Below are 19,214 nucleotides of genomic sequence, written 5' to 3'. Positions count from 1 at the left end.
GAGAGGATGGGATGTTTAAATTTTATCGTGAAATCGCTAATACGCTTCATACTCTCACAGGTACATTTCCCCGACATCATTTTGTTCATGTTTACGTGCATACTCTTGCTCTACTTGCTTCCTTTTGTTTTTTGCTTAATTCTCTTTAGTTTGGAACATGATTTGCAATAACACAATGTGATCAAGAAATTACAGGATACCCAGATTCTTTTAGAGATGGGATAAGTTGTGAGGTTTGTTTCTTTGGAATTACAGGGGAGAGCGATAAGGAATTGCACAATTTCTTATCTTCTTTCATATGATCTCCATTGACGATTCGATAGTCCAAAGTAAAATAAGTTGAAACACAATGAATCGGGGGTTTATAAAAGAAATTGATTGATTTCGGAATTTGCCTCACAGTTTTCAATAAATTGCCATGTAGGTCATATAGGATATGTAAGGGAATATAAGGCACAAATAAAACAAACAGTCATCGATAGTTTCTTTAATATATTTTTGTGCAATGATGTATCGATATGTACATTATAAAGTTCTCAATGTGAGCACTTTGGAAATAATAGTTCTTCTCTCACATACATAAATAAAGTAATAACGAATAACTCTCGTAAAAAAAGCAATTCTCTTTGTATATTTCTAAAATAAGATGTTAACACATTACGTGACCGACAATAACGACAGGTGTTCGTAGAATGAAAATAATATCAGTAGTAACTATATCGTTCGTTTTGCAGTAATTGAACGCGTGCATAACAAAGGCCACTGAGTCGGATTTCCTTACATGAGAACGCAAAACAGAAAAATGATGATGTGTAGATGGGAGATGATGGAGCCGTTTGCTGGACAACCGCGGCGAATTGGCTGCTCTGAGTCGCAATTTAGAAGCACTTGCGGTGGACGATGCCGGGGCCGGATTCGTCGTATTCCTGTTTCGAGATCCACATCTGCTGGAAGGTGGACAGCGAGGCGAGGATGGAGCCACCGATCCAGACGGAGTACTTCCTCTCAGGGGGAGCGATGATCTTGATCTTGATGGTCGACGGAGCCAGGGCGGTGATCTCCTTCTGCATCCTGTCAGCGATACCGGGGTACATGGTGGTACCGCCGGACAGTACGTTGTTGGCGTACAGGTCCTTACGGATGTCGACGTCGCACTTCATGATGGAGTTGTACACGGTCTCGTGGATACCGCACGATTCCATACCCAGGAAGGAAGGCTGGAAGAGGGCCTCGGGGCAGCGGAAGCGCTCGTTGCCGATGGTGATGACCTGGCCGTCAGGCAACTCGTACGACTTCTCCAGGGACGTGGAGGCGGCCGCGGTCGCCATTTCCTGCTCGAAGTCCAGAGCGACGTAGCACAGCTTCTCCTTGATGTCACGGACGATTTCCCGCTCAGCGGTGGTCGTGAAGCTGTAACCGCGCTCCGTCAGGATCTTCATCAGGTAGTCGGTAAGATCGCGACCGGCCAAGTCCAGACGCAGGATGGCGTGGGGAAGAGCGTAACCTTCATAGATGGGGACGGTGTGGGAAACGCCGTCTCCGGAGTCGAGCACGATACCGGTGGTACGACCGGAGGCGTACAGGGACAGCACGGCCTGGATGGCGACGTACATGGCGGGCGCGTTGAAGGTCTCGAACATGATCTGCGTCATCTTCTCGCGGTTAGCCTTGGGGTTGAGGGGGGCCTCGGTGAGCAGGATGGGGTGTTCCTCTGGGGCGACTCGCAGCTCGTTGTAGAAGGTGTGGTGCCAGATCTTCTCCATGTCGTCCCAGTTGGTGATGATGCCGTGCTCGATGGGGTACTTGAGGGTGAGGATACCTCTCTTGGACTGGGCCTCGTCTCCTACGTAGCTGTCCTTCTGCCCCATGCCCACCATGACTCCCTGGTGGCGGGGCCTGCCCACGATGGACGGGAAGACGGCTCGCGGCGCGTCGTCGCCCGCGAAGCCCGCCTTGCACATTCCGGAGCCATTGTCCACGACCAGAGCAGCAACGTCGTCGTCGCACATGATTGCGGTGTAGGTGTCGGGTCCTGCAGCGACTGAGCGGCCAGTGCCGGCGGCCGCTACTTATACCCTCGCCGGACTCCGGGAATAACTCGCGCCTTACAAGGGCGCGGCGCCGCCCACGCGCCTCCCACGGCCGCCTGCCATCTACGGCCGCTGCAGCCGCCGGACGCCACGCGCCGCACAACGTCACGTGACGCACTAATATCGCCCACGTTCAAATAACCTACATACATTCGCACCACCTTCGGAAATACCGGAGTCTGCACCCTCTTTACTTTTTTCTCGCGCGCTATCCGAAGATACGCCGCAGTTCCGAAGCGCAGCGGCGGTCGCTTCTATTCTAATCCGACTCGCATCTATTTTTGCAGAGTTAGCGTATAAATCTAAATACGGAATAAAATTCGAAATATACAATAAACGGAATGACGAAATCGGCTGGAGTATATCATTCCGATTGCCTAGTAAGTGATTCGCACTTTTAGTGGATGTACAACACGTATATTATCTAATAATTGTATCTTCCTAAGTCGTTAACTCGTGTAACCCAATATTTGAGTAATAATATTTAATCCGTATTGTTTCCAATAAATATTTGAGTTTGTGCGCTATTCCTGTGTGATATGACACAGTTTTCTCGGAGGAGAAATACTTCGTTTGAAAATTTCGTACATCCAGAGATCTGTTTCGCTACTCATCTGCGACGACGTTCCCTCGTAAATTATATAAAAAAATACGAGTCAAAATTATTAATAATTTTTACTTCTAAATACCATCTTCAGCTGTTCTCCACGAACATTACGAAATTGCACGCTACGTAGGTCACCTATAACTGAAAGGTTGGCCATTGAGGTTAACATTAATGACGCTTTATTAGCATTAAATTGGTTTAATGAAAAGAGTGAAGCAAAAACAGTGTACAAAAAAAAAAAAAGAATTCGGAAAAGAGCCTCCGTTGCGAGTTTTAATGTGAAAATCTTGTTTCTAATCGATTACTTTTCCATTGAGGATTTTTTTCTATCTGAAAATATATAACTGTAGGCGGCTACTGACTAACGTGAACGTTCTTATGAATCCACTACTTTCAATACTCCGCCGGCCGGGGTGGCCGAGCGGTTCTAGGCGCTACAGTTTGGAACCGCGCGACCGCTACGGTCGCAGGTTCGAATCCTGCCTCGGGCATGGATGTGTGTGATGTCCTAAGGTTAGTTAGGTTTAAGTAGTTCTAAGTTCTAGAGGACTGATGACCTCAGACGTTAAGTCCCACAGTGCTCAGAGCTATTTGAACCATTTTTTTTTCAACACTCCTCTCCTGCAACTCGACACAGATCCTCAAAGTTTTACGTACTCTTAGTAATTCGTGACGTCAAAATGTACACGTTCTGAAGTAGTAAGAGCAATATAAACGTGCAGTCTCTATCTGATCTAGCTGCCTCTTAGACAAATGCCATCTGCGATTGCTACGAAGGCTTCTAAGAGACATATGCTAAGCAAAATTAGTCTCAGGCAGCAGCATTAGAAGCAAATATATTTACATGCTATAATGTGAATGTTGCGATAACTTGACGGCTACTGTTCCACAAAGAACCCAAACCTGGATCTAAATAGCTACTTTGGGAACGGAGGGACGTAAGATTGGCATACAGGTTGCACTCAAAATATCTACATAACAATGAAAATGTCGCCTGTATGCGCTGTGTCTCTTGTTAGGAAACAAACTTGTTCCATTCCCTCATGGCACTTGACACTGATAACAGGAAAGCCCACTTTACCCTTCGCCCTGAAGCTGGGTTTGTTTTTCCGTCAGTGTTACTTCTGCGTTAACAGCGATATACGGCAGTATAGATAAATTTTCTGGTGAGTTGGCTAATATGGACCTCGTGTGTGGGGTCACTGAATTCAGTGCAAGAATGGCATAACGAATCTCAGCCGAGCTGTTCCCGCAGCGACGGTAACCACATCATAGTACATACTTCCGCGTCTGTACGCAGGCGCCTACGAGAAACCGAATCTTGCGTGTTATGGTGTTTGTATATTACAGGCTTTTCACCATTGCGGTAGTATTTTCGAAGAAATAAAGATGATTAGGGTAACACACCAAATAAATCATAATTACAATATTATTCCGCAACGTGTCACCTACTTGTAACACAGTCTCCATGACTTACATAGAGAACTTAGTTTTTTATCTTTGATTTTACAGTGCCATCGAACTTTTGAAAGTGTGTGTGTGTGTGTGTGTGTGTGTGTGTGTGTGTGTGTGTGTGTGTGTGTGCGTGTGTTTGCGTGTGTGTAATCGCTTATTAACGTAAGGAAAACTCGTTTTGGGACAGTCCATTCCTGCACGAGCGATTTGCATTGTGATCAGTTGTTCGGCAAGCAGTAATTCAATATATTTCATTTAAAATATGGAACAAGTGAAGTCAAGGCTCCTTTGCTGTGCAGACAACCATCTCATTTTTCTATTGGCCGGGAAATGGTTATGTTCCACTCTAATGACTTCCGTTTTTTTCTTCCATAGGGAATGATATGAGACTCTCATGTTATTGAAAATCAATAAATCCAGCGATCTAACAGCTCCCCGAAAACTTGCCTAAAGCTGTTCTTGGAAAGAATCGCTGTTTTCAAAATCTTTTCCTTAGCTAAGATTTCTTTTGTAGCGATATGAGACACCATGTCTTCCTTCAGTTTAAAATTTTTTTTTAGTTTATGTTGATCAACAAGGGCTGTGTTCCAATTTAAATCCCTGTTCTTTACTCATTCTTACCTCATTTGCAATATTGTTTCATCTGCTCCCAAATTTATCTTTCTTTTCATTTTTTCACACTGCTCTAGTAATCATTTTTTCGCGTAGATGTCTAAATTTACTTCATCATTCATGAGATCTATCGTAATTTCTGATTCTTGAAAATTGTTTGGCCAGACCTTCTTCTGATTTCCCGAGCTTTTCTTATTCTTCCATATTCTTGCAATCTATCTGATACACAGTCTACCGTAACATAACATTTCAAAGTCTTATAATAGCTTCAGTTTTGTTTTCCTAGCAGTCCATGTTTCTCAAAACGTGTTCTCCAAACATAGCTTTTCATGAAATCTTTTTCTGGTCTGAAGGTTTATTTATGTTATCAGCTGAATCTTTCTAAAGAAACGCTTTCTCCCATGTGCAGTCCCTGATACGTCCTTCACGCAACTTCGTTCTTTATGTGTTCTCCTTGCGAGACAGCAAAATTCACCTACATCTTCAAGAGTTTCTTATTCACTTTTAACATTTGGCCATTCAGCCTACTCACCTGCTGCTCACACCGTGGCCTTACTTTTTGATTTCCTTATACGCATATCATTGCCATCAATTAGCACTTATTATTATTAAGGACTCGATTCATTTCCTCTTCACTTTCGGCGCCAATGCTACGTCATCAGCGAATAGTCAGCGAACAGTGTCACACTGACTTTCTGTCCGTGATAAACCATTCCCATTTCGACACAGTGCTTTGCTTCGTTCATTCTTTGTCTAGTATATAAGACCAACCTTTCATTGTACCTCTACTGATTTTGACGTCTTGTACTCTTTCTGCAGTACCGTCCACTTCGAATAAAGAGAATGACTCACCTTTACAGTCCTGTAGTTGTTACCACACTTCTTAACAACGGAGAGCATTTTATTTCATTCCATATCCATAAATTCAAATGCATGTTTCCTTCTTTTTCTTAAGTTTGCGCTTTATTTTCAACCAAAATCTCAAAATTGTTTCTCAGGTGCTCCTGATGCTTCTAAAATCTCTCGCTTTATTCAGAAGGGTAATAATTACATTCCTGTTTTAAATCTGGCGGAACTTCCCCGCCTTCATAAATGTTATCCACCAGCTTTATAGATGCTCCATTCTTTAGCCTGAATACCGTAATAGTTCCACTGGTATTCGGTCAGTTTCTGAACGTTAGTTCCTCCCGAGATAGTGCATAGCTTTTGAAATTCAGAAATTAGGGCATTTCTCCAGATAATTTCCGTGCAGTTTGATTAAGTACACGTGGTTATTTTTGTTAAACTTTCTGTTTTACTTTCATCTTGACTTGATGGAAAGCTAAATTTTACTGCTCTGTATTTTGGTTATATTTTTGTAATACGCTGCCGGTTATTAAAATGGAAAGACAGGGAAGGATAGCAAATAACGAAATTTTGCTAATTGTGCCTATTCAGTACAGCAGGAAGAATAGATAATTAAATCTGTAGGTGATCTGAGGGGTGTACAGGGTGCGAAATTGGTAATGCAATGACTTAAACTGAGCTTAGAGGAGAGATAAGGATACGTCATTCCACGCTACAGAGTTCATCAATCGTAGTGATTTGCAGTGATGGATGCCAGGTTCCCAGTAACGCACGATGAGATGAATGCGTGAGAGATGTGGAGAACATGGTGGTCACGGCAACAGTCGAACTCCCTCCCTATCGAGGTAGGCCAGGATAGCACGGACAACATGTGATCCTGCGTTATCTTGTTGAAAGACAAGGTCACGGAGACCTCGAAGATACGGCACAGCAACCGGCCTGCCCTCAATACGTCTTAAATCCACGGCGGAACAAGCAATATGTATGTGCGGGCGACAGGTAGTCCTGTGGGGTGTTGAGTTCGTGCATGACGTAAAGTATGGCTCTCATGTACCCATCGATTCCATATGCTCGCAACAGTCGTGGGACTCTGATCAACGCGAGCAGTAAAGTCGCGGAACAATAAACCGCAGTCTCGATACCCTAGGATCCTTCCGCTGTCGAATTTCGACACGTACTAGTTTCTCCTTCTTACACGGGGCATAATGCGATCTTCTCAGAAACAGCCGAGATTCAAACGCTTTTTGTGTATGAGAAACCCACCTTGTAATCTTCCCCTGTGTACAGAATGTAGATTGCGTTGCAACCTACCTACTTTGTGCGGTTGCGCTGAAATGATAATTATTTGCATATCCAAGCATGTATCGAACGTGACGACAGTTTGACATCTGTTACAGGCCGCCCTCATGGTGTTTCATTTTTAATGTACAACGAGTGCTATACCATCGCTGCCACTAATGACATCACTATTTCCACCACAGCAGAAACTATCTATGAAATTAGTAATTGTGCAGAAATTTAATGAATGGATCTATGGGGATGAGATCGAGGAAGCTGCAACGACATGAATAATATAAGTGCACATCGTTCAGATACACTGAACCTGTGGCATAATGATTATGTAGTGAAGAACGACATTTTCATGCCCGTACAGGATTTCGTAATTATCACGAGCAGTCGCCTCAACCATTAGGTTCGCTGAACTCTCCGCCTGGCCTGCCTCAAACTCCCATTGCCACGGATGTTTCCATCTATAAATTTTTATTGGTCACGATAAGCAGGAAATACGATTGAGCACAAATACTAAAAGCCAGATCTCGGTGAACTCAGCGTCCTCCTCTTTGCTGAAAGCACTTGGCAACCTGTACTGCCTCCACCGTTACAACTTAGAACAGTACCTGCACAGCCCGGTTCTTATCAAAATGTATCCTGTGTTTCTTGCCTACGAAGACTGTATCGCCTTTGTGATCTCGTGTTCGTTTTTCCACATTTCCCTTTGTAATACTCACGTCCTTCTTCGTGGAAAAATTGAACACGCACTGATTACTGCCACTACAAGACCGAAATCTGTTTTAGTTATGTGTATGATGTAGTTTTATGGTGGATGCACAGCAGAAAGGACCTACGCCTTCCTCACGAACTCCTGGATAAGGTTACCGGCGTCAACTCGTTTAAATATTTACAGTTGATAGTCAGAAGCTATATGAATTAGGACGAATACCTAAAGTCTGCAACAAGTAACGTGAATAGGAAGACCCAGATTTGTGGGAAGAGTTTTGGGAAAATGAAGTGCATCTGTAAAGTAAATCACGTACAAGATACTAGTCCTACCTTTTCTGGAGTATTTCTCCAGTGTTAGGAGTCGTTATGAAGTCGTCATGACGCAGAGAGACGCGTTGCTGTGATGGTAGCAGATCGGTATAGCCCATACAAATGTGTAACAGAGATCCTCGAGCAACTTAAATGTGAATTACATCTATACTCTTCAGATCACTGTAAAGCGCATGGCAGAGGGTACGTCCCACTGCACCAGTTATTAGGGCTTTTTCTCGTTGCATTCACGTATGATTGTTTAAAGGCCTCTGTGCGTGCTGTAATTAGTCTAATCTTACCCTCACGATCCCTATGGGAGCAGTATGTAGTGAGTTGTATTATATGCCTAGACTGATCATTTAAAGCCGGTCCTTGAAAGTTTGTTACTAGGCTTTCTCGGGATAATTTCCGTGTATCTTCAGCAGTCTGCCAGGTTAGTTCTTACAACATTTCTCTAACAGTCTCCCACGTTTTAAACAAATCTGTGACCATTCGCGCTGCCCTGCTCTGTACACGTTCAATATCTCCCGTTAGTCCCATCTGGTAGAGGTCCCACATACTTGAGCAATATTCTAGTATGGGTTCCACGAATGTTTTGCAAGCAATCTCATTTGTGGACTGGTTGCATTTCCCTAGTGTTCTACCAATGAACCGAAGTCTGCTATCTACTTTACCCAAGACTAACCCTATACAATCGTTCCATTTGATGTCCCTACTAACTGTTACAACCAGTTATTTATATGAGCTGACCGATTCTAACTCTGACTCGTTGACACAGCAGTCATAGGATACTACGTTTTTCCGTTTTGTGAAGTGCACAGTTTTACATTTCTGAAAATTTAAAGCAAGATGACATGCTGTGGATCACTTTGAAATCTTATGAATATTTGACTTCTTTCGAACTGTACTTAGAATTTTTAGGATATTGCAGCCCCGTCAGCAACTGTGATAGAATAATATTTTGAAGAATCAGCCTCAGTTGTTCTTCATTGTAGATAACATAATCTGCGGAAAGACTGAGGTTACTATTAATATTGTCCGCAAGGTGATTAATATGCAACTTGAAGACAAGGGTCTCAACACAACTTCCCTGCGGTACAGGCGAAGTTACTTCAACATCTGTCGATGACTCTCCATGCAAGATAAGTTTCTTATGCTCTTCAGCGTAGAAACGCATGCTCGTAGCTATGTGGACATGACCGCCACCTTTGGAAGCCAGGGTATCCACAGAATATTCATAATAAAACGCAGAAGAAAGAGCAACACATATTCACTGAAAATGTTGAAATAATCATCGTCGTTCATTTTCACGGTAACCTGAAAGAGTGCGTTAAAGACATGGTACAGGTAACATCCACAAAACATCAAACAACCACATCCGGCCTTAACTACACCCTCCACGTGGTGCCGTCGGTGCACTCGAGGCCTCGCATCATTTGCAACAGGCAAGACTAGTCGGACAACACTACACGCCTCCTGTCACCACTGGCCAGTTTTTTTGTTGTGTGGTCTACTAAGAAACACAGCTTCACGTGTCGCTGTGAGTAATGGCCTTTTGTGGGGTACCCGACTCCAAATATCTACTGCATCCAATTCCCCTCGCAACTCTCGTTCGCAAACTGATTGAGATGGACTTGCAATACTGAAAGCAGCAATTATTGTCAGGTTTCAAACCGATAGTCACTGACGACGAGTGACACTCATCTTCAGTCCCTACCTGTTAGTATTTTTTTATGACCACTGTTCTTATACCGTGTTCCACGGCTGCTAGCTACATACCATCCCTTGTAGATACATTGAACACTCCGCGTTGATACACTGACAAATAGGGCAACTTCAGTAACGGCGTGGCCATGAGCTCGCCGAAACATGATAGTTCGAACTTCATATTCTGTCACGTCTTCACGTCGACCCATCTTACTGGACTGATTCCATACACCCGACTCGCACAACCAGAACATTATGACTACCGCCCTACTACCGACATAAACCCTTCCAGACGATAACAGGGCCACCTGGTAAGGAATGACTGCTAGTCAGACACACGCACGGTGCATGTAGCATCAGTGAGCTCTCTGTGTGTAGAATGGGGAAGACGTGCGAACTATCTTAGTTTGACCGAGGGCAGCTTGTGATGGCCCAGAGACTCGGCGCAAGCACTTCGGAAACAGCACGACTTGTCGGGTGTTCGAGGAGCACTGCGGTGAGTGTCTTCAACACGAGATGAAACGAAGATGAAACCACGTCCAGACATCTTCGGGTTGGGCGGCCATCCCTCATTACAGATGTCGGACGTCGTACGCTGGACAGACTGGTAAAACAGGATAGGCAGCGAACTGTGGCGGAACTAATATCAGACTTTGATGTTAGGCAGACTATAAGTGTGTCTGAACACACAGTGCACCGAACACTCATAACAATGGACCTCCACATTCGACGACCCATGCGTGTGTCAATGTCAACACCACGACATCGGCAACTACGACTGGGATTGGCACGTTACTGTCGGCACTGGACGTTGGAGCAGTGGCAGAGCGTTGCCTGATCTGATGAATCCCGATACCTTCTTTATCATGCGAATGAGGGGGGCGCGAATCCGTCGTCTTCCAGGGGAACAGCTCCTTGACACCTGTACTACGGGCAGCGGCTTCATTTGCTTTGGGGAACATTCAGGTGGGCATCCACGAGTCAGGTGGAGCTAGTGCAAGGCACCATGACGACCAAGGAGTATCGTACACTGGTTGCAGACTACGTACACCCCTTCATGAAGATCATGATTCCCGACGGCAGTGGCATTTTTCAGTAAGATTATGCGCCTTTTCATAAGGCCAGGAGTGTGATGGAGTGGTTCGAGTAACACAGTAGAGAGTGCAAATTGATGTGCTGGCCCCCCCAACTCGCCAGATATGAACCCGATCGAACACATCTGGGATGTGACTGAACGTGGTGTCAGAGTTCATCGCCCCCCTCGACGGAATTTACGGGAATTAGGTGTCTGACACATGCCAACTCCCTCCAGCTACCTACCAAGGCCTCATTGCTTCCATGTCAAGACGCGTCGCCGCTGTTACCCGTACTAAAGGTGGACATGCCGGCTAATAGATAGGTGGCCATAATGTTCTGGCTGATCAGTGTACATACTACTTCACTACTACGAGTTACGTCAGCAGTGGAGGGAGACAGGTTCACCTGGCAGCAGTTGCACAATATAGACACCGTCCCTGTGTGCTCTTTTAATACGCTGACTAGTATCCTATCTGGTCGGCTTATGTGACCCGTGACTCATTTCCAAGTAGTAACAGCCATTATCTTATAAAATTTCAATCATGTCTACTTCCGTGTTTTATTTTTAGGCATCTATTTGATGTTCGAGGCTACGGCCTTGCCGCAGTGGATCCACCGGTTCCCGTCAGATCACCGAAGTTAAGCGCTGTCGGGCGTTGCCGGCACTTGGATGGGTGACCATCCGGGCCGCCGTGGGCTGTTGCCATTTTTTCGGGGTGCACTCAGCCTCGTGATGCCAACCGAGGAGCTACTCGACCGAATAGTAGCGGCTCCAGTCAAAGAAAACCATCATAACGACCGGGACCACATGCCCCTCCTATCCACATACTCAGCTGAAGATGACACGGCGGTCGGATGGTCCCTATGGGCCACTTGTGGCCTGGACACGGAGTGCTTTTATTTGATGTTCCACATATATTTAAGAGTTTTGCTAGTTTTTTCTCTATATCTCTATCATACTCCCACTATAAATAATTATAATGTTTAACTTATAGCTGTATTAGGCACAAATTTCACTGTCGTCGTTCCCTTATACAGCTAGTGTACGTTCGTATTCACAACTGCGCATACATTTCATGAATTTAATAACGGCTATAGTCACCGCAGTGCCTGTTCCTTCTGACATGTATGCATGTCTGTAAGAACATTGCATGTCTTACTTATCCACCGGTACCAAGCAGCGACTTTCAATTAAAACGACCTCTCCAGTAGGGAAATTAGATTATGTGTGTACGAGTTCAGGCTGTGACGTAGGAACGACGACATATGGAAGTTTGGGTTTGGCCGTGAGTCGTGCACGGTTAGCCAAAGTGGTCAAGGCGACCGCTCACGTAAAACTGGAAATCCGAGTTCAAGTCCCAGTCCACCACAAATTTTCATTGTCGTCGTTCCCTTATACAGCTGATGGTTGTTAGTATGTGCAACTGCGAATACATTTAAAGTATTCCACAAATGAGAGCTCCGTGTCTTATTTTGAAAGACATGCAGCAGATGTTGGTACGAAATATAGCAGAAATATCGATACAGCTGAAATGGTTAACGAAATCTCGTAGAGAAGAAGAAAACAATTTCAGCAAGGTAGATTTTCTCTCAGGGGGAAGAGGGGGGGGGGGGGCACAGCTTTGGCTGTTCTGCCAAGAGCGCAGATTCACCTCAACACCGGTCTGATGATAGCTCGCTACCTGTTTAATGATAAAAATATAATTTCGAAATTAAAAGATAGTTGCATATAGTACTAAGGACCAACATCTTTGGGAAACAACACATCAAAAGTAAGTTAGTAACGTCAAAAAAGACAGTGACTCGTCCTTCCACAGATACCTTTGTTTATTCACACGAACAGTTTCGTGCTATTAATCCCGTAATCAAATATTTCGTAGATAATTACGAAGGATGAACAAAAATTATTAAGAAACAGCGAGCGGCTGAACGTGCTCCATATACTAAATCGAACAGTTCCTTCGCCGGCCGGAGTGGCCGAGCGGTTCTAGGCGCTACAGTCTGGAACCGCGCGACCGCTACGGTCGCAGGTTCGAATCCTGCCTCGGGCATGGATGTATGTAATGTCCTTAGGTTAGTTAGGTTTAAGTAGTTCTAAGTTCTAGGGGACTGATAACCTCAGATGTTAAGTCCCATAGTGCTCAGAGCCATTTGAACCATTTGAACAGTACCTTCATCCTTTCATGAAACTTGTTACAATATTAAAGTTTCAGCGGTTGAGAGACTTTTCTGCAAATACGTTGCGTTATCGTGACAGACCTGAAAGTTATTTAGCATAAACGTTATGTTATGAAACGTAGCAGTTAATGACGTCTTATATATCAAGCCACAGAACAATGACTAGAAGTCCAAAATAGTAATGTTACCGAAAGCTAAGAAAATACATTTAACGAATGTACCAAAATCCGAAATCGCTTATAATAGCTACGTCTGCGATATGTGCGTCTAGGTAAAAATTTAGAATTTGTTTCCGAAATATGTAAATATAATAGTGAAGACCTATCTGTTAGTTTTCTCTTTATGAGCTTCTCAGTATTAGTTTACAATGTGGCACGGAATACTACCCAGTATCTCCGAACATAATTAACTGTTGGCCACTCTTTCTACCGTTTCAGGTATAAAAATTCATTTAATGGAGGATCAAAACGCTCTCAAAATGTTTACAATCCGAGTGACGATATTGGCATATTGATTGTTAGAAATTCGCGCTGATGCAGTGGAGGCCGAATGGTGAGGCCGAGCACTTCGTGGCGCGACTTTTAGGGTAAGCAGTGACGTGGGACACTAAATATAGAGGCACGTCGAAGGGGAGAGTGGCGGTCTGCAGAGAGGAGAGATTCTGCTCGCACGCCTGGCGCATGTGGCTGCTAGAGCCGCGGTCTGCGGGCTGCGGGCCGCGGCAATCCAGGCGCAACACAGTCACGACGCTTCTGCGTCCTCACAATGCAATCCTAGCGCAAGCGCTTGTCGCTTTCAGCAGAGCATCGGAGGCATGCCTTTTGCGCATGCGCGTAGTATCGAAAAAATGTAACACGCATATAGCTTTCCGCCCTTGGGGAAAATCTCGTGCGCTGTTTGACAACCGCCAAGCGTGATCAGTCTCCCTACGAAATATTTGTTTTGTTAATAAAAACCGCCTTTATTGCTGCACTGTATTTTATTTCTCTTCGCCTTTTTCACTTTAAGGCATTATCATTGGGACAGTTCGCGTTTCTGGTTGGCATCTGCGTTTCCTCACATCTATTCCCATGCTGGAGGTCGCACTACAACTCTATTTAGGGAACATAAATACGTTTTGATGTTCCGAACTTTTTTCTTCGCACTTTTTATCTTGTTTGCCCTCATTGTTGTGACACACTATCAGTCTTCAGTCACTAATTATAGATATTTGATTGAAAACCGTGATTTCAAGACGTAACTTTGTGAGTTCACGTTCGCAGCTCGTGGTCGTGCGGTAGCGTTCTCGCTTCCCGCGCCCGGGTTCCCGGGTTCGATTCCCGCGGGGTCAGGGATTTTCTCTGCCTCGTGATGACTGGGTGTTGTGTGATGTCCTTAGGTTCGTTCGGTTTCAGTAGTTCTAAGTTCTAGGGGACTGATGACCATAGATGTTAAGTCCCATAGTGCTCAGAGCCATTTGAACCACTTTTGTGAGTTCACTGTGTGTCTCAACTTGATTGGGTTGTTTACCAAAAAGGCGAGGAACTATCCCCCTGATGATGGCTTATAGCGAAAAAGGCCAAACGCGTCTCGGAGAACAGTAAGAATAGGCGGCTGTTGTTTACAAAACAAATATTTCTGTGCTTGCTGCGGAGGATGGCTACGCAATCAAACCCGTTCTCTGGAAATATACGTGTATTTAGTAGTGTTGTATGTTTTGTGGAGTGTTTTGACTACGACGTTTATCGACGGTACGAAAATGCACGCCAGCTTTCACAGTGCACACACATAGTGGAAGTGTAATTCAGAAGATTATCTGAACAAAAATATGAACACAGACGACTGAAAAAGTCTCAGTTTAATAAATACGAAAGCTAATAAACTTAAAAAGGTTGCGTAAATTGAATTTATAAATAAAATCTTTGACATGAAAATGAGTGAAAGTGAAAACGAATTTCATTTTTCATTACTGTGAAACTAGCTGTATACTAAATGTTCTCAAAAATTGGTTCAGATGGCTCTGACCACTATGGGACTTAACATCTGAGGTCATCAGTTCCCTAGAACTTAGAACTACTTAAACCTAACTAACCTAAGGAGATCACACACATCCATACCCGAGGTAGAAGTCGAACCTGCGACCGTAGCAGTCGCGCGGTTCCGGACTGAAGCGCCTAGAGCCGCTCGGTCACACCGACCGGCTACTAAATGTTCTGAAATTGTAAAAATTCTGCCAATTTCCAATAATAAACAAGCTAATAAGTGACTTCTGAAATTTTCCCGGCGTATTTCTTCTTCTAATAATTTCCGGAAATTATTAGAAGAAGCTAATAAGTGCCGGTCTGTGTGGCCGAGCGGTTCTAGGCGCTACAGTCTGTAACCGCGCGACCGCTACGGTCGCAGGTTCGAATCCTGCCTCGGGCATGGATTTGTGTGATGTCCTTAGGTCAGTTAGGTTTAAGTCGTTCTAAGTTCTAGGGGGCTGATGATCTCAGAAGTTAAGTCCATTTGAACCAAGCTAATAAGTGATGTTATTATATTATTTTTGTACATCTTAAAGTATTGTACTAAAACAATTTCGTTACACGAGAAATGTAATTGAATGCAACTAGTTTCCAACCAAGCGGGATACCAAAATCTTTCAGTGGCATTTAATGTGGATTGCGAGAACACTGAACCAACATGTGGACCGAATGGTACGCACACAGTTACTGAGTGTGTTAGGCAACTTATGGCCTTCCGTTCCCGTGTGTTTATACCAGAGCACGCGGAAAGAGGGCTACTGTGGAACTGGACATACTTGTAACATCCTCTCGTATCCCTGGGATCTACGCTGGGCAGTAGTTTGAGGTGTCAGCCCACACACACTGTTGGAGTCACTAGAATGAATATGCTGTAACTAATGAATATTTGTGCCATTCTGGGACCGGAACCCAGTTTTCGTGCTTATCGCAAGCAGTCCTCTTAACCATCGGGCTATCTGAACATACCGCCAGACCTGATACAAACTTTCATTCTCACTGATGGTTCCCTTATTCTTCGCAACTTCACAATTCCCCCAAAACATGAGACCTATTAGTTTTAAATAAACATATTTGGTTCCTCAAACCGGAATAGGACCACTGAAAAAATTGATATGATGAAGGATAGCGGCTTATGCCACAATGAATATACACCAACTGAAATGAATTCACTGGCATGAAATGGAAAATCGATGAGTATGAACTGAATAAAACTGGTGCCAGTGAAGTACGCTCAGAAACGTTACTACAGATACAGTTAAAACTGAAGCAAATGCTACACCAAAATCGATGATTCCAAGGCCAGAAAGTAATTCATAAATTACCCGAACCGGAGGACATAGCTTATCCTTTCTGACAGTAAGTAGCAGTCATCTGTAGCCGCGTATCGTAGCACACTAGCAGCAAAATACAAGAACTTATCAAACACGTATCTGATTTGATGTCATTTCTGTCATTAAAGTTCATGATATCCCAAGAAAGTGTCCTTTGACATTAAATAGCTTAGTTTAGGAGTACGCTTTAGTAGGATATATTATTAGTTTGCCACACAAATTTAATTCTCTCCAGATGATTCTTCGTGACTTATTTTCAGTGTTGTGCTGTTTTGGTTTCCTTCAAACGGATGTCCTAGGTGACTGTAAACATGTGTTAATGCTGCAAAGCACAGTTTAAAAGTCTCATTACGCTAATGTGTATATCATCTCAGCACAGTTGCTAGAAAGTATCAGACGCTGTAGAGGAAAGAATGATGTCAAATTCAAACAAAGACGTCGTTTTCAAAGCCGTGCCCACGCTTGAGTCTTCATTTGCGAGAATCACGTTACTGTAGTTTCCACAGTTGCTCATTCTTAATCCTACACTTTTTTGCTTGTTTTTCTTTGTGAGCGTATTTTAGAGCAACATTCGAGCCAAATGGCTTTCGTCCCAAGGCGATACGCCGCATTAACTGTACAACTGGCTCTGCTTGAGAAGGTTTTCAAGTGCCTATCGGCAGTTATAAGAGTCGAGGGGTATGAAAGGGAAGCAGTGGTTGGGAAGGGAGTGAGACAGGGTTGTAGCCTATCCGCGATGTTATTCAATCTGTATATTGAGCAAGCAATAAAGGAAACAAAACAAAAATTTGGAGTAGGTATTAAAATCCATGGAGAAGAAATAAAAACTTTAAGGTTCGCCGATGACATTGTAATTCTGTCAGAGACAGCAAAGGACTTGGAAGAGCAGTTGAACGGAATGGATAGTGTCTTGAAAGGAGGATATAAGATGAACATCAACAAAAGCAAAACGAGGATAATGGAATGTTCGAAATGAGACACTTAAAGTAGTAAAGGAGTTTTGCTATTTGGGGAGCAAAATACCTGATGATGGTCGAAGTAGAGAGAATATAAAATGTAGACTGGCAATGGCAAGGAAAGCGTTTCTGAAGAAGAAAAATTAGTTAACATCGAGTATAGATTTAAATGTCAGGAAGTCCTTTCTGAAAGTATTTGTATGGAGCGTAACCATGTATGGAAGTGAAACGTGGACGATAAATAGCTTAGACAAGAAGAGAATAGAAGCTTTCGAAATGTGGTGCTACAGAAGAATGCTGAAGATTAGATGGGTATATCACATAACTAATGAGGAGGTATTGAATAGAATTGGGGAGAATAGGAGCTTGTGGCACAACTTGACTAGAAGAAGGGATCGGTTGGTAGGACATGTTCTGAGACATCGAGGGATCACCAATTTAGTATTGGAGGGCAGCGTGGAGGGTAAAAATCGTAGAGGGAGACCGAGAGATGAATACACTAAGCAGATTCAGAAGGATGTAGGCTGCAGTAGGTACTGGGAGATGAAGAAGCTTGCACAGGATAGAGTAGCATGGAGAGCTGCATCAAACCAGTCTCAGGACTGAAGACCACAACAACAACAACAACAACAACATCGGACATTTTATGTGGAGAGAAATGTTTATGATGCCTGGGAAAGTTAATCAGTTTCGGTCACTTGAATAAAAGGCTAAATGTTGACCTGTCCTATTTAAAAGGGTGGAGGTGCGCTGTAATTCTCGATCTGAGGCAGAAATCACTTGGCGCTGAAGCCGCCCGGGTCCCATGCGCCAACTGAAGTCTCTTTGTTGGCCGCAATCAGTGTGTTAAATTCAATGAAATGTAATCATGGACATATGAAATCAGTGAAATGAAATGGTATAAAATTATATAACTGAAACAACTAAAATCTGCTGTGAAATGATAAACCTGCAATGTGATGTGTAGGATGGAGAAATGAAAATTTAAATTAGAACCAGTATCTCCTGCCTGTCGCGAACAGTTGCCTATTGAGCTAGATCGTCTGGTCATCAGTCATACCCGTTCCTATAGTGGTATATTTCCCCAAAGGAGAAACTCTCGTTGTTTTCTCGGAAAAGTAGGAGAGAATTTTATTGGCTTGCTCGAATTTCCTAATAAGATAAGATTATAAGCAGGACATCACGGTGCGAATCCAGCTCTGGAGCAAATTTTTATTTATCGCGGCATATTTAAAAATCAGTTTCACTGAGCCTCATTTGTAAAATATAATTGTGTATTACCCTCTCCCAATTTATATGGAATGTTTTGTACTGTGTAAACGTCGTTGGTCGTAACACTTTCTCGACTTATCGTTATACGTCGTTGTACTCAGTGAAACTTCAGACCGAATTAAACTTAAATTTCATGTGGAATCAGCCGTATCCCAAGCACGAAGCCTCATTAGAGTGTACACTCAGACACACAGAGTCACAATGTCAGATCAATATATGCATTAAAATTCGCTTTCCAACAGCTGAATATGTTACACTGATACATAAGATACATAAACGAAACTTCGTATGTTTATTAGCTTTATAATTTCTGATATACTTTTGTTAGTGACTAAAAATATTCATTTAATTATATGTAAAAGCAATAAACAAAATAAAAGTAGCCCAATGTTTATCGACTGGAGATGCTAATTTGGAGAAACAGAAATTAAGGAAGATAAGAGTTTAACGTCCTATCGACGAGGATTTCATTAGTGGCGAAATAAAAACAGAGGTTTGGGAGGAAATTGACTGTGAACTTTTCAACTCTCCCAGCAGTTGCCTGAAGCTGTTTAGTGAAACCAAGAAGACCTGAATGTGGGTGCCAGAATAGGCGTTTTCACCACGGTCCTGGGTTGAGAGTCCACTACTACACCACCTCACTTGATCTAACAATTATGGAGAGAAAAGTTTCGTGCTAAATTTACTCCACACAGAACCATAAAGTTCAACAACAAATACGGGTTTCCATGTGAAATCTATGTGTTTTTCTGCCCTTAGAGTGTAAA

The 19,214-nt window shown here is 43.4% G+C and overlaps 1 protein-coding gene and 1 pseudogene across 1 annotated transcript; one reads left to right on the top strand and one right to left on the bottom strand.

Annotated features, from left to right (window-relative positions):
• Window positions 1-472: 472 nt before the first annotated feature.
• On the bottom strand, window positions 473-2,059 carry LOC126184426 (actin, muscle). The gene has a single exon (XM_049926815.1). The coding sequence runs from the start codon at window positions 2,007-2,009 to the stop codon at window positions 879-881; it is 1,131 nt and encodes a 376-aa protein (XP_049782772.1). The 5' UTR covers window positions 2,010-2,059; the 3' UTR covers window positions 473-878.
• A 9,236-nt stretch (window positions 2,060-11,295) lies between these two features.
• Window positions 11,296-11,413, top strand: LOC126185959 (5S ribosomal RNA; annotated as a pseudogene).
• Window positions 11,414-19,214: the final 7,801 nt, after the last annotated feature.

Source organism: Schistocerca cancellata, chromosome 4, assembly GCF_023864275.1.
Source record: "Schistocerca cancellata isolate TAMUIC-IGC-003103 chromosome 4, iqSchCanc2.1, whole genome shotgun sequence".
In the NCBI taxonomy this organism is placed as follows: domain Eukaryota; kingdom Metazoa; phylum Arthropoda; class Insecta; order Orthoptera; family Acrididae; genus Schistocerca; species Schistocerca cancellata.
This window is presented reverse-complemented; position numbering and strand designations above follow the sequence as displayed.